Consider the following 15,730-nt stretch of genomic DNA (forward strand, 5'->3'; position numbering starts at 1 on the left):
TATTGATGGTGTGTGTGTGTACAATGTCTGAGTAGAATCTTTTATTCTACAGTATGAGCAATGATCAATGTTTGTCTCATAGACTTGTGTCTTTATAAAATTCATAACTATTAGATTTCAGTTGAACAAAATACAGGTGAATAGAAATATGAATAATTATTTTTACAGAGCTCTTTGCTTTGCAGCATAGGCTACTAGGTTATCGGCACTAAATATAGGACTCTGAAATGCTTGTGGCACTTCTGTAACAAGTATGCAACAAATAAATATACTTGTAGCTACCTGAATTATTCCCCACTCACTCACTGTGGGGTGAAACAATGCAGGTTATTTTCTGACTTGGAGAAGTAAAAGGATCCTAAATGTGACATACTTTGGAACTGAATTAAGTTTTCATATAGTGTGTAATACAGTTTAGAAATAACGTAAAAGTTACTTTAACAGTAAATTGACTCTTGAAATGCAACATGGTTATTCAGCTGTCTGGCTTTCTGTGCACTTCTCATTGTATTGGGAGGGAGAAATGAAGAACTTGAAAATCCTGATCACATAAACGTCAGTCCTGCTGTGCCTATCCTGTGTCTCCTTACTCATATTGCGATCTCTTTCGCTCTTTTAAAAACTCTGGAAAAATGTGGATAGTATTTGAACCCGGGACCACAGCTTAAGGTATAACTTGAAATGTTATTGATTTACTTAAACAAGGTTTGTAATGTTATCCTGTTTTTCTACCCAGTCAGCAGCAGTTAAAGAACCTTCATGCAGATTTGGGTCGGCGATTGGATGACTCTTTATGCATAATCAATGAAAAAGTACCTTTCAATGACACAAGTAGGTATTTCATTGATTTATCCCCCCACCCCCCCAAATTCAGTCTTAATTTGGGCATTCCTGTGGGGAAAAGTGACCACCTTGTGAATTAAACAGGTATTAGGCCCAAAAAACCCAGGAAGCTGAACTGTCTCCCATTACAGCGACTTGTAATGGTGCATTAATGATGCTCGATATATGTAATGTTTAGTTGGCACTTCTATTCTAACTTACTGGTCTTTAAAGCCATTAATTGTGTGGTAAATACAACTTAAAGCTCTATAGAGGGTGTCTTAAACTCTCCTATAACCTACCATCTGATCAACTTAAATTGGACAGAATATTATAAAAAGAGAGGGTAATTCTGTTAATTTACCAAGGCCCTCCCATGGATGGCTCTTTAGGCGGTTATATCCAAGAGGGTTCTGTCAGGCAAGGAGAGTACAGTTGTTAACATAGGTTATTGCTTAGATGGGAGGAGAGTACTACCTGGAAAAAAATCTCAATGTCAAGTGGCAGTTTCTCAAATGTATAATGGCCTTGCTTGGGGATCCCACAGAAAAGCTTGATGCTTGGTTAAAGCCCAGCAACAAAGGCAAATCTAAACTGAACTCTCCATATCCCAAGGAAGGTCCTAATTTCTCAGATTCTTTAGCATATCCAGCAGCGGGTTTCTTCCTTTTTCCTAGGAGTGTGGAGACAGGTAAGACGATTGAACCTGGACTGGGCAGGTTTAGGACTACATTTCTCTCTTGACGCTACCCACATTCTCTGCCTCCCGGTAGAGCATATAGCAGGAAGCAGCCCTCTGTTTTTACTTTTTAATATGGCTTCACAACTGTACTTTTTATACCTCCATGTCCAGATATTCAGCCTAACTCGCTCTTTGCTGAAAAAATACTTCGGGATTTTGACATGGAATTTGACCTGAGTCGGCCTGCCCCTTCTCTTCCCTTCCCCCACCCCATCTGCTGCAAAGTGGCCAAAAAGAAAAAGGACAGGGTGAGGGTCGGAAAGTGCTCAGCTTCTGCATCTCTCCTGTAGCTTCATGTTAAGGGAGAGTTGCCAGGCTCCCCAGCAGAAGGGACCGAGCCCAGGCAAGCAGAGAAGGGCAGAATTGTCCTAGAATGTTTTGAAGGATTCTCATCCCATTCTAGGCAACGTATGGTCTGGGTCACAGAGGGCTACTTGGGCAGGCAACAGGATACCCTCTGTTCCCCATAGAGCAGGACTTAGTGCCAGAAGAGCCTGAAGAGAGTGAGGAAAAGAAGCAGCAGCAGTAGTAACAGAATTGCATTGTAGGGCTTTTACCTGTCCTTTGAGCCATCATCCACAGTGGAACAAGTAATGGGCTTAACAAAGTTAGCTTCCCAAACCTTGAAGTCAGGCTATACAAGATGCCAGGCTCTCTAGCTCCTTGGCAGCCTTGTGGGAAATTTGCTGAGGAACTGATGACCTGGCTCCTCAACAGCTGTGTTTGTGGGCTGCCACAGGTTAGGAGATGGGAGCCCTTGCTTCCAGGATCCCCAGCAGCTTGTCTGGTGTGTTGCCATGAAGCCAGAGTTCCCAGGGAACATATTTTGTTTTGGAAACACCAAAACATTCACTCCATGGGGACATTTTGGTGTTTCTGTAATGAAATTCATTTCCTGCAAACATTTTCAAGGGTTTTGGCCTTTTATCCTGATTTGGGGGACCCATTTTTTCCCAAAAATCTTAGATTTTTTTCAGAGGAGAAATTCACTTTCCTGCCCAGTCTGTTGCTTACTCACCATCTCACTGCTCTTCGAAAACAGTTCTGGTCTTGCTGTCCCACGTCAGTGTTGCCTAAGCTGAAATCAGTTGTTGCTCTCTTTAAAACTTGGACACAAGATATGTTTGCCATGTTTCTCTTCAACACCTACATGTTCTTCTTTCTGAGGTCTGAGAGATCTTTGCTGGTTGGGCTGCCTACAAGGGGAGCTTAGAGTTTTCCCTCATAATTTCTCTTTTCTTGTGAGATTAGGATTCAGTAATCTTGGATACAATTCTTGCTCTTCAGAACAAACAGCTGTGACCTACAATACTGTTCATGACAGTTCCTCACGTTTATCACCAGCAAAAAATAAACAAGTTTGTCAAATATAAATAATATAAAAAGGACAGTGCATAAGTTGCTTTGAAATACTTTGTTTCCTCTTCCTGTGCAAATTGACTTAAAATATGGATCTCTTCAATTAAACAAAAATATGAATGTGGATTTCAAATGCTAACAATTGGCCAAATAAGTCTCTGTAAAACTTAACATGTTTTCTAGCTCTAAATTCCTGAAGAAGTGGACCCATGCCAAATTGATGAGCACTTTTAATTTAGTGATAGTTTTATGTCTAGAATAGCGTGTACTATAATGAAAAATTGAAAATCTCAAAATAACTTTAACTGGTTTATGCCCTTTTATTTTTTCTCTTGAAGCACAAGAACAAATTACAAACTAACAAAAAAAATGGTGAAATATGTAATCTTAAGGAATACATTGCCTTATGTGCTAAATCTGACGTTTTAATAAAAGGTCATCTTGAGTTATGAGAAAATGTTTTTTAAAAGTCTGAAAACTCCTTAATGGTAGAAAAGTATTCTTTCTACCCCACTTACTCTGACTCCACCAGTCACTGGATAAATGTTTTTTACTGTCTCTTGTAAGTTTTGGCCTTTACATTTGGGTTTTTAGACTGTTAAAAACTAGGGCTATCAAGTGATTAAAAAAATTAATCATGATTACCGTATATACTCGTTCATTAGCCCGTTCGTTTATAAGCTGACCCCCCGAGATGGTTAGGTAAAAATAGCAAAAACTGTATGACCCTTTCATAAGCTGATCCTATATTTCAGGGATTGGCAAACTTTGGCTCCTGGCCAGTTAGAGTAAGCTGCTAGTGGACCTGGACGTTTTGTTTACCTGGAGCATTCACAGGCATGGAGCCCCTCGGCTCCCAGTGTCCGCGGTTTGCTGCTCCCAGCCAATGGGACCTGCGGGAAGTGGCGCACCACTTCCTGCAGCTCCCATTGGCTGGGAACAGCGAACCGCGGCCACAGGGAGCCGAGGGGCTCCATGCCTTCAGACTCTCCAGGTAAACAAAATGGCAATGTATTAGATATTCAATTCAATTCTTCCATAGAGTTTAAAATCATCAAATTTTGGTGTAGACCCGTTTATAAGCCGATTCCCGCCCTTCGATGTGTCATTTTTTTACCAAAAATATTCGGCTTATGAACGAGTATATATGGTAATTGTGCGATTAATCGCACTGTTAATAATAGAATACCATTATTGAAATATTTTTGGATATTCTACATTTTCATATATATTGATTTCAATTACAACACAATACAAAGTATACAGTACTCACTTTATATTTATTTTTGATTACAAGTATTTGCACTGTAAAAAAACAAAAATAGTATTTTTCAATTCACCCAATACAAGTATTGTAGTGCAGTCTCTTTATCATGAAAGTTGAACTTACAAATGTAGAATTATATACAGAAAATAACTGCATTCAAAAATAAAACCATGTAAAACTTTAGAACCTGCAAGTCCACTCAGTCTTACTTCTTGTTCAGTCAGTCACTCAGACAAACAAGTTTGTTTATATTTGCAGGAGATAATGCTGCCCACTTCTTGTTTACAATGTCACCTGAAAATGAGAACAGGCATTCTCATAGCACTGTTGTAGTTGGCGTCACAAGATATTTATGTGCCAGATGCGCTAAAGATTCATATGTCCCTTCATGCTTCAACCACCATTCCAGCGGACATACGTCCATGCTGATGATGGGTTCTGATTGATAACAGTCCAAAGCAGTGCGGACTGATACATGTTCATTTTCATTATCTGAGTCAGTTGCCACCAGCAGAAGGTTGATTTTCTCTTTTGGTGGTTCAGGTTCTATAGGCACTTCAGATTCTTAAACCTTGGGTCGAGTACTGTCGCTATCTTTCGAAATCTCACATTGGTACCTTCTTTGCATTTTGTCAAATCTGTAGTGAAAGTGTTCTTAAAATGTGCTGGGTCATCATCCGAGACTGCTATAACATGAAATACATGGCAGAATGTGGGTAAAACAGAGCAGGGGACGTACAATTCTGCCCCAAGGAGTTCAATCACAAATTTAATTAACGCATTATTCTTTTAATGAGTGTCATCAGCATGGAAGCATGTCCTCTGGAATGGTAGCCGAAGCATGAAGGAGCATATGAATGTTTAGCATATTTGGCACATAAATTCCTTGCAATGCCGGCTACAAAAGTGCCATGCAAATGCCTCACTTTCTGGTGACGTAGATAAGAAGAGGGCAGCATTATCTCCTGTAAATGTAAACAAACTTGTTTGTCTTAGCGATTGGCTGAACAAGAAATAGGACTGAGTGGACTTGTAGGCTCTGAAGTTTTACATTCTTTTGGTTTTGAGTGCAGTTGTGTAACAAAAAAGTCTACATTTGTAAGTTGCACTTTCACAACACAGAGATTGCACCACAGTAATTGTATGAGGTGAATTGAAAAATACAATTTTTTTGTTTCTTTCACAGTGTAGCAGCACAAACAGCAACCCTCCACTTTTGCAACTAGCTGCATTTTCTGACACACAAGTGAAGGTTACTGGGCATGCTCAGTTTGGGTGAGCATGCTCAGTGCACCCAAAGTAGGGAATTGGGAGAGGGAGCTTTTTGTGTCACACCGGCCCCCTGGAGCACAGTGCGGCCATGCCACCCGGCCCAACCCGCTGGAACATGCTGCGGCCGAGCTGCCCGGTCTGGCCTGCTGGAGCAGGCTGCGGCCAGGCCAGAGACATCCTCCCCAGATAAGGTGGGAAGGGATGAGATGGGGAGAGTGTGGGGGTCCTGGGCTAGGGGTGGGGGGTGGTCACAGGTTACTCCCCTGACCCCCAGCTTCCCCCCCCCCTCCCCCCAACATTTTCCCACCAGTTGCTCTTCTGGCCCGTCAGGGTAAGCAGCTGGTGCGCTGGGACACTTTGTTTACTTAGGTTTACCTCTGTGCCTGCGGAGGCTCGAGGTAAACAAACCATCTCAGCCCACCAGTGGCTTATCCTGATGGCCTGGGAGCCAAAGTTTGCTGATCCCTGAATTATAGGGTCGGCTTATGAACAAGTCAAAAAATTTCCATTTTTACTTATCCATCTTGGGGGGAGGGGTCCGCTTATAAACGAACTGGCTTATGATCGAGTATATACTTTGGTTTGAATTTCAACACAGAATACAATATATATATAAAAAAATGTAAAAGCATCCAAAATATTTAATACATTTCAGCTGGGATTCTATTGTTTAATTTTTTTGAGTTAATCATATGAGTTAACTGCGATTAATAGACAGCCCTATTAAAAACCATAAAAATCCAGATTTAGAATGGAAGTGCCATTTCAGCCACAACTTGCTCACAGTAATGATGCTAATGTGGGGATATTCATTGTGATTATTTTGAAAATCAAATGATTTTTTTGTTCAGGTATATACTGTTTAGTATCAGCTACAATTTTTCTTTGCCAAATCTGTAAAATTTATTTTAAACTCAGTGACGTTGTGGTAATGCAGACTAAACATTAAATTTATCAGATTTCATTGTTAGACTGTCACAAGAATTTAATGTAAAAACAGGACTCCATTATTTGTATGTGTAACTGTCAATTTTTGGCTTGTAGGATCTAGTCAATATAATGCTCTTAATGTACCATTACACAATAGAAGATGTCAGGTAAGTAATAACCTTACATGGCTTAACCTGTAAAAGTCTATTGTTTTTTTACATAAATGAAATATGAATGTTTAAGACAAAAATGTAAATATCCTATTGAGCTTGACACTGAGCAATAAGCCAGCAGGCTATTTCGGCTGCACTGCTTTTATAATTACACTTCAGTGCAATTCCCTCCTCGAATCCTCTTTATTTTACAAAAGCACAGATCATTCAAGTTCCACTGCTGTGCTCTGGGCAGGCTCAGTGGAGGAGTGCTATGTTTCCCAGAGGCCCCACCTTCATGTATCATAAAGTTCCGGATCAGAGCAAGTCCACTTGCAGTTGACTGGTGGTTATACTACTATTGTGTTTTGCTGGTGCTTTTGCTGATGATGTGGGCTGATGCTGCTTCCATGGCTCTGCTAGGGTCATGGAAGGGAAGAGGAACCACTGGATGTAGTATGAAGGTTCCTGATTACAGCATGCAGGGATTCCTTCAGAAAGATTGCTATGACTGCCCTCTGCTCTTCAGGAGCCTCTCTGAAGAGAATGGGCTCACTGTCTCAGTGGCCGTAGCCAAGCTGGGATGGCTGCCACTGGCCTGTTTTGTGATGGAGATAGTCTAGCTCCAGGCAATTGCTGAGTGGTAGGGTCTGGCTGAACCAATACTTGAAGTGACCTCCCTTCTTGGGCTGTGGGAATATGGTGTCAGTCAATCTCTTACCCTGCCTCTGATACAGAAGCAGATCCATACTGGTTGGTCACTAATCTACAGTCTTGAAAATCTGTTTTCAGGGCAGATTTTTGCACCTGTAGTTTTATTGCATTAATGAGGTTCTACTGTAATTGCACCGATTGAAATACACAGGGGACACCAAAATAGGAGGAGGAGAGTGTTGTGTTTGGGGTAGGTTAGGGAAATAGACAATATAAAGAAATGTGTGAGGTACTATATCTGGGGAGACTCAACAGACAGTGAAATTTTATAACATAGATTTTGTCTAGACAGGACAGAATAAGGAAAAAAAAACATGGGGCGATGGTAATAAGTTGTGAAGGTAGGGTTACAGGATACGTCTACAGTAAAGCACCACCAGAAAACTAGGTTACATGAAAAGGAATATACTGTCTTAAGTTAAAGACTTTCTTAAGCTATTCTTGGGATATTGTATGCAATTTTGTAGTAATAGGCATGATGGTTTGGTTTAAAAAGTTACTTTGGAACAGATTCACAAAGGTATTTTGGCATCTAAAGATTTAGATAGGTGCCTAGTGGCTTTTAGTAAAGCACCTAAGCAAGTTTCAATGGGAGTCAAGTGCCTAACGTGCATAGGTGACTTATTAAATCCCACTCAGTGCCTATCTACATCTTTAGGTGTTGAACTCCCATTGAAGCTTTTTTAAATACAGCTAGGCACCTAAATACCTTTGTAAATTTGGCTCCTTGTTATTGAGTTTCTAAGTATTGAAATACTTAAATTATAAAATGAAAGTAGTTTAGAAAATTGGTACAGCAAAATGCTGGTGCAATGCTGCATGATATAAAAGCATTCTGTATCTTTCATAGAGTGGCATTCTGCAATTCCAGATGCCTTTGTTGTCCCACCGCACAACATATTAAGACCCACATTTTAAAACATGGTAAACATTAAAACCATATACGCTGATCTCTGAACACAGTCCTGTCCTTCAGGCAGAAAGATCTAAATCGCAATAGGGAGTCAAACTTGATAGGAGTTATAGATAATAAAAACTGTTCTTGTCCCATCTAATTATAAGCAGTGTTGTTTTAAGGTCTCCATTTAAATAAAGTGTATTTGTTGTAACTGAAATATACCAACTGTAACTGTTTGTTAAAGCTGAAGTTGCGGGACATTGCTGGTCAGGCTTTGGCTTTCGTTCAGGATCTTGTGACAGCACTTCTGAACTTTCACACTTACATGGAACAGAGAGTCCAGATTTTTCCCATTGACTCTGCCACTGATACTATATCACCATTAAATCAGAAGGTAAACTTATTTTTTTCAGTTAATATTGTATAGAAACTTGATTACCTTATACTTTGGCCTGTTCCTGATCTCCTCTGATCACTCTCATGGGAAACACCTTATCCTTCCCTTATTGGAGCAACATTAATAATTTCTGAAGGAGCAGTCTTTCTTCTTGAGGGTCACTGCTGTGACAGGAATCCTTTGGGTGCAGGAGAGGGGATGGTTGTAGAGAATCCTATTTTCCCCCCCTCCCTGTGCCTTCACTACATGAGCAGTACAATGGTCAAAACAAGGCTCTTCTAGAAGCATAGAAGCCAAACTAAATTGCATTTATGAAATGAGTCAGCAGATTACCTTCAAATATCTAAGTATTACATTACCTGAGAGCTGTCCTTTCTTTTTAATAGCTGCTATAAGAATATTTTGAGATGGAGGAACATGAGGATGAGAAGAATGTGAGGAACAGAGAAAGGCCTAGCTAACTGTATACATTTACATCTCTGTAATAGGAAACTAAAAGGGAATATTAGAGGTGGAAGTGTTATGGTTCGCATACAATTAACTTTTGAACTCTGTTCCCAAGTTATTCATCGTCTTACTGTCTGATCTTGGGCTACCTGTCTGTTTAACCATGCTTTTGTTCTAGAGGGATTATAAAGCTTTGAGTCCGTACAGTGCTTTGAGCTATTCTTAGGGCTTGTCTACACTGGCAATTTACAGCACTGCAACTTTCTCGCACAGGAGTGTGAAAAAACACCCCACTGAGTGCAGCAAATTTCAGCGCTGTAAAGTGCCAGTGTAGACAGTGCCCCTCGTGGAGGTGGGGTTTTTTTTGTTGTTTTTTGGGGGGTTTTTTGCTTGTTTTTTTTTTTTTTTTTTTTTTTAAGAGCGCTGGGAGAGCAGCGCTGAACCACGACCACACAAGCCACGTTAAAGCGCTGCCACGGCAGACTAGCCCTTACATGGAAGTGGCTGTGGAAGGGGTTGTATAGAAAACATTAATACTACCTGCAATGAAATCTTTTCCTACAGCATAATATATTGTTCAGAGTTGTTGATCATATTCCATGTGATTGTCTGTTTCTTTCTATGGGACAAAGCTCAGAAAATAACTTTGTCTACCCACACTTTGCTGTAACCCAGAGCTGTCATTGCTCTGAGATGTTGGACCTAGACTTTCAGTGCCCAGAATAGCACTTAAATGGTTGGACAACCCAGTTTACTTTTGGCAACTGTAACTGTGGAAGACTTTTCCATTCTTTAGCCTTCTTATCTAATAGTTTGGACTTCTAATATATTCCAAATTATTTAGCTTGGGTACTAAGCTAAAAGTTATCAACTTCTCCATTCTCAAGGTCGCTAATACTGTTGCTAGTACTATTAATTAAATAGCTCTGCACTTCGAGCTACAAGAATTAGCTTTTTAGTAATTTGGTTCTGTGGTAGCTTTCAGGAGCAGAACAGAAAATAGATTAAAAAGTCAGACACTTTTAACATCCAATTTACTTGCATTCCTCTATGTATAGTGCAGTGTTAATTTAACTTCCAAAGTGCAGTTGTACTCTGAAAAGTGACTGTGCAGTAACAGCACAATCTTACATTGATCTGGTCCCTTTGTATGTTCAGTGCCATATCAACTGACTTAAATAACAAATTCTTCCTTTTTACAAATCCTTATAGCACTGCAAAGGCAACACAGCTGAGTGTATAAGCTGTTCGTACTTGGTCTTCTACATCCCAAGAATTGTTGACATTCCAGTCATTTACACCTATGCAAACACATTGAAGACCAGGCCGCTATACTGGTATCTTTGGGGGCTTAGTGCCCCGCAGAACTTTCTGTGGTGGTGGCATGATGGCAGATCCGACCCAGCTTGACTCTGAGTCCATGGTGAATTTGCAGAGCTGGCTATTGGAAAATCTCATTTTTACTTGTGAATTGAACACATTTGATTTGAAAATCATTGAAACACAAAATAGCAATTCACAATAGCCCCTTGTCTAAAATTGCTGTGCAGAGCAGGTCTGCATAATTCAATTTAAGTGAATTTAGTAGTTGTGTAAGTATCCAGCTGGACAGTTATGAAGCCTGATATTATATTTTATCCACAGAACAGACATGGTGTGGGCAATGGCAATGTAAACTATCTCAAACTGTTCACAATTGGCACCTCTGGGTACTACTGCAATGCTGTGACTGGGGTCCTAGTGGGGAGCCAGCTGTGGTCACTCAATTAGGGTGTCAAGTATCAGAGGGGTAGCCATGTTAGTCTGGATCTGTAAAAAGCAACAGAGAGTCCTGTGGCACCTTTAAGACTAACAGATGTAGGGTGAACTGCAAAGAATGAGGCAGACAATCCCCAAAAAGCTGGTGGATATTCCAATACTTAGATCAGGGGTAGACAGCCTTTCAGAAGTGGTGTGCCGAGTCTTCATTTATTACTTTAATTTAAGGTTTCGCGTGCCGGTAATACATTTTAACGTTTTTTTAGAAGGGGTCTCTCTCTAATTGTATATTATATAACTAAACTATTGTATGTAAAGTAAACAGGGTTTTCAAAATGTTTAAGAAGCTTAATTTAAAATTAAATTAAAATGCTGATCTTATGCCGCCAGCCTGCTCAGCCCGCTGGGTGGGGGGTTCAGGGCAGACGGTTGGATGTTGGGGGGGGACTCGAGGTCAGGGCAGAGGGCTGGGGTGTGTGGACGTGCAGGGCACAAGACTGGGTGTGGGGGGGGGGGTTCAGGGCAGAGGGCTGGGTTGTGTGTGGAGGTGCAGGGCAGAAGGCTGGGGGGGTGGGGGATGTGGGGGGTGCAGGGCAGAGGGATGGGTGTGTGTTGGGGTGGGGAGGTGCAGGGCAGAAGGCTGGGGTGCTCGGCTCGTGGGGGTGCTCCTAGCCCTCTGCACTGAGTGGCTCATGGCAGGGGGCTGGGAGGGATATGACCTGTTCCACCCCCTTCCCCCAGGCCCGTCCCTACCTCTCTCTCGCGGAGCAGCGAGCATGCTGTGCTCGGCTCTGCTCCTCTGGGAGGAGGAGGGGCCGGAATGCACCACATTGTGGGAAGAAACGGGGAGGGGGGAGGGGAGCGTGGCTGCCGCAGGACCAAGCTTCTGGCTCCTGCCCCCGCAGGGGAGAACAGTGGGCGGGGAGTGGGGCGGGGGGCCGGGACCCTCTCCCCACCGCTCTCCCCTGCGGGGGCAGGAGGCAGAAGCTTGATCCTGCGGCAGCCAAGCTTCCCCCTCCCCCTTCTTCCCACAGTATGGTGCATTCCGGCCCCTCCTCCTCCTCTCAGTGGGCAGCAGCGTGCCACTCAGAATCGGCTTGCGTGTCATGTTTGGCACGTGTGCCGTAGGTTGCCGACCCCTGACTTAGATTCACCAAACCAGCACAAACAGCTTCTTTATTACTTTACTTGTTACTCAGAAGTCCAAACAACACAGTTCCCTTAAAGTGATCCAGCCTCAGGCTCCCATCCAGGTACCCACATCAAATATGGTGAAAATTTCTGTAAATCTTATTTCATCATATAAAATAACAGGTTCTACCAATCCCAAAGGATCGGACACATTACCTCCGAGGTTAATGAATGTTTCAGATCTTATCCAAATACACACTACAGCCAATTCTTATTAACTAAACTAAAATTTATTAAAAAACGAGAGAGAGAGAGTATGGTTAAAAGATCAATATACATAGACATGAGCTCAATCTATTGAGGTTCAGATTCATAGCCGAGATGGTGAGCTTCATAGTTGCAAAGAGTTCCTTTAGAATTCAGTTAATCGGTTATAGTCCAATGTCCAAATCTCATATTCAGGCGTACCAGCATAACCGGGACCTCAGTCTTCCGACTCAAACTTCCTGAGACTCAAATCACTGCTGCTATTTGATCCTTCAGCTTCTAATAGTCTCTGATTCAGTAGTTTAGGTATTTTTTTTGCTTCTTCTGTCCTCTGAGCCTTTTCTGTGACCTGGTCTTATTCTCACCCTTTCGTGGTCTAATTGTTGCAATACATTCTTGTTTCCAGTGCTTCCTCTGTGGCTCTCCAACAGTTGAGTATCTCATGTCAAAGCTTCTCCTGAAGCTTTCTTTTATTATCTATCTGCTTGACAAGTGTGATCTCAGTTTCTCCACTGAGTTGTCCAAAAATGTCCCCTCTCTGTGCTATGGAATTGTGGGTTAGCACACACTTACTGATGTATTTTCCCCCAACTCCAGGTTTTGTCTGACTCTTTCAAGCTATTCCTAAACTTTCAGAGAAGATGTGGATAGTTCTAGGTTCAAGTATTACTTTTTTCTTTGTGTATTCAGCATCAGACAAGATAGCTCCGAGTCCTGTCAATACAACTTGAGAACATTCTGCTTGTGGTACTTCAACATCCTTAGATTTACCAGTTGCCCTTTGTTTAATCCTTCTTTGTGCATGTCTGAATGTCAAGAGCTCTAAGCACCACTTTCCTCTTGTTAACATTAGACTACATTAACAACAAAGAGTCTGGTGGCACCTTAAAGACTAACAGATTTATTTGGGCATAAGCTTTCGTGAGTAAAAACCTCACTTCTTCGGATGCATAGAGTGAAAAGACTAACACGGCTACCCCCTGATACTATTAGACTACATTGCATCACACTTTTTTTTATTTTTGTAGGGTCCTTACAGTATATCTGATAGGGGCTTCTAGATGCTACTGCAATATAAATAATACCTGTGGGTAAATGAAGCCAAATCCTTTTATGGGGGAAATAAAATAAAAAAAAGTTTACTTTGAATTATTATGGCTTCAGTCAGGATTTGTAGAATAAATTGCTTAAAAATTCTGTGGTGTCAGTACAGTTGAAAGCCAGTGTTCTTCTTATGCATCTTCATGGGTTCATAACCTAATAAGAATGCACATCTTAAAAGCACTATTGTTCTAAAGTAGACCTCTTTGGAAGAGAAAGTTGTCATAACACTTTTTTTTTTAAAGGGTTCTTAATGAAGCTTTACTTTTAAGGCAGCTCATTAGTTTTCTGTAAGTGAGCTTTAGGGAGATAGAGGTTCTGACTACTGTGCATAGCCATAAAAAAATTCCATCTTCCTTTTCTGAGGTATTTGCTCCAGTATCCCTGACCAGAATTTGCTTTCAGTGTCTTTTCCTTCCCAAAATAGTGCAGGGTATGGCTGCCCATCAGTAGGGGTGTATACCTTTTGTGAAGCACTTTGGGATCCTTCACAATGAAAAGTGCTATATTAATGTGAAATATTCATCTGTCAGCTTTGAGCAGTCTGTAATCTTTACTAGCAAGTGCCACTTAAACCTCTTTGTATTCAGTTCTCACAGTATCTTCATGAGAATGCATCCTATGTTCGTCCTCTGGAGGAAGGAATGCTTCACTTGTTTGAGAGTATTACAGAAGATACAGTGACTGTGCTGGTAATATTTTTGATCTTATTTTTTCCTGATGAAAAATAAATCTTTACTGTGCAAATAGCTCTTAAATCTGGTTATCTTTTCCTTAGGAAACAACTGTGAAATTGAAGGTCTTTTCTGAACATTTAACTTCCTACACATGTTTTCTCAGGAAGATTCTTCCTTATCAGTTAAAAAGGTATTTTCCTCTTGAAATCTGTTGAGTTCTAGCTTGTATTACCAACCCCAACTCCTCAAAAGTCATCAGCCCACCCCCAAAACACCATTCGATTGGCTTAAAAAACACGAGATTTAAAAAAAAATATTTTAGGGTTTTCTGGCTTTCTGGCTTTTGAGGCAGTAAGCAGCATTTGGGACACACTTGCCAGGTTTTGCCTGCAACCATGAGGCCTAGAGACTTACATTTGAAAAAAGAAAGCTGAAGTTCTCATGGTTGCAGTCGCTATGAGTTTGAGGAAAAATAACAAATATTGTGAATCTTGTGATAAATCCATGAGATTTGACAACTGTGGAATCACTTTAAGTGAGGTTGTTTAATGAAATCATTGAGTTCCTGGGTCTGCCCCAGGCTTGGATATTTGTCATGGAATACTTATGGCATCTTCGAATTTGCACCTGTAAAACAAAGCCACATGCCTGTCCCCTTTGCAGGTTGTCTTCTTTCTCTCCTTATTCCTGTGCAGATCTTATTTCCTGCCCCATTGGGTGGGTTGGAAGGGAGGTGGATTGTGCCTTCAAAATAATACTCAAAATTGGGGTATGGGCTAGGAGGTGTGGAAGGAGAGAAAGGTCTTGTCCTACCCCCATCCCCTCCCCTGTCTCTATTTTGTTTGTACATTGCCTAGCTCAATGGGGTCCTGTTCCATGCCTGAGCTTACTAGATGCTAAGATACTACAAATAATAAATAAGTCATTAACAGGAAAGAAAATGAAGCACCAGTATGGTGGGTACTAGAAGTGGAAAAACATCTTTTTTTCCATTATTCATAGGTTATGAATAATCTAAAATTATCTAAAGTACTCCTAGTTGATCCATATGCTGCGGAAGATCAACACTGCCCTTGTAAAGTGAAATCATGCCTCATCAATCTATCAGGATTCTTTGAGGGTGTCAACAAGAATGTGGACAGGAATGATCCAGTTGATATGGTGTACTTGGACTTTCAGAAAGCTTTGATAAGGTCCCATACCAAAGGCTCTTGAGCAAAGTACGCAGTCATGAGATAAGAGGAAAGGTCCTCTCAATGATCAGTGACTGTTAAAACATAAGAAACAAGGGGTAGAAATAAATGGTCAGTTTTCGCAATGGAGAGAGGTAAATAGCGGGCCTCCCCAAGGATTTGTACTGGGACCTGTGATATTCAACATATTCATAAAGATACCTGGATAAAGGGGTAAACAGAGAGGTGGCAAAATTTGAAGATAATAGTTAAGTCCAAAGCTAACTGTGAAGAGTTACAAAGGGATTTGACAAACTGGCAGATGAAATTCAGTGTTGATAAATCAAAGTAATGCACGTTGGAAAACATTAATCCCAATGATGCATACAAAATAAGTGGTAACAACTAATTTAGACCCCATCAAGAAAGAGATCTTGGAGTCATCATGAAGACATCTGCTCAATATGCAGCAGCAATCAACCCCCCTTACACCCCCCCCAAAAAAAAAACAACTAACAATGTTAGGAACCATTAGGAACGCTATCAATAATAAGAAAATATAATGACACTATATAAATCCCTGTTTGCCCTCGCCTTGAATACTGCATACAGTTCTGGTCAACC

At 41.1% G+C, this 15,730-nt stretch overlaps 1 protein-coding gene across 5 annotated transcripts in view; it reads left to right on the forward strand.

Moving 5' to 3' along the window:
- PPP1R21 (protein phosphatase 1 regulatory subunit 21) overlaps positions 1-15,730 on the forward strand; it is a 78,485-nt gene that overhangs the window by 25,511 nt on the left and 37,244 nt on the right. For all 5 annotated transcript variants that reach the window (XR_008444585.1, XM_054024586.1, XM_054024587.1 and 2 more), the window contains exons 7-11: positions 737-831; positions 6,507-6,559; positions 8,401-8,550; positions 13,848-13,949; positions 14,036-14,124. Coding sequence is in view for 4 of the 5 variants with exons in the window: in XM_054024586.1 (XP_053880561.1) it covers positions 737-831; positions 6,507-6,559; positions 8,401-8,550; positions 13,848-13,949; positions 14,036-14,124 (489 nt within the window). In the remaining variant the exon portion in view is untranslated. The remainder of the gene's footprint in view (positions 1-736; positions 832-6,506; positions 6,560-8,400; positions 8,551-13,847; positions 13,950-14,035; positions 14,125-15,730) is intronic.

Source organism: Malaclemys terrapin, chromosome 3, assembly GCF_027887155.1.
Source record: "Malaclemys terrapin pileata isolate rMalTer1 chromosome 3, rMalTer1.hap1, whole genome shotgun sequence".
In the NCBI taxonomy this organism is placed as follows: Eukaryota; Metazoa; Chordata; order Testudines; family Emydidae; genus Malaclemys; species Malaclemys terrapin.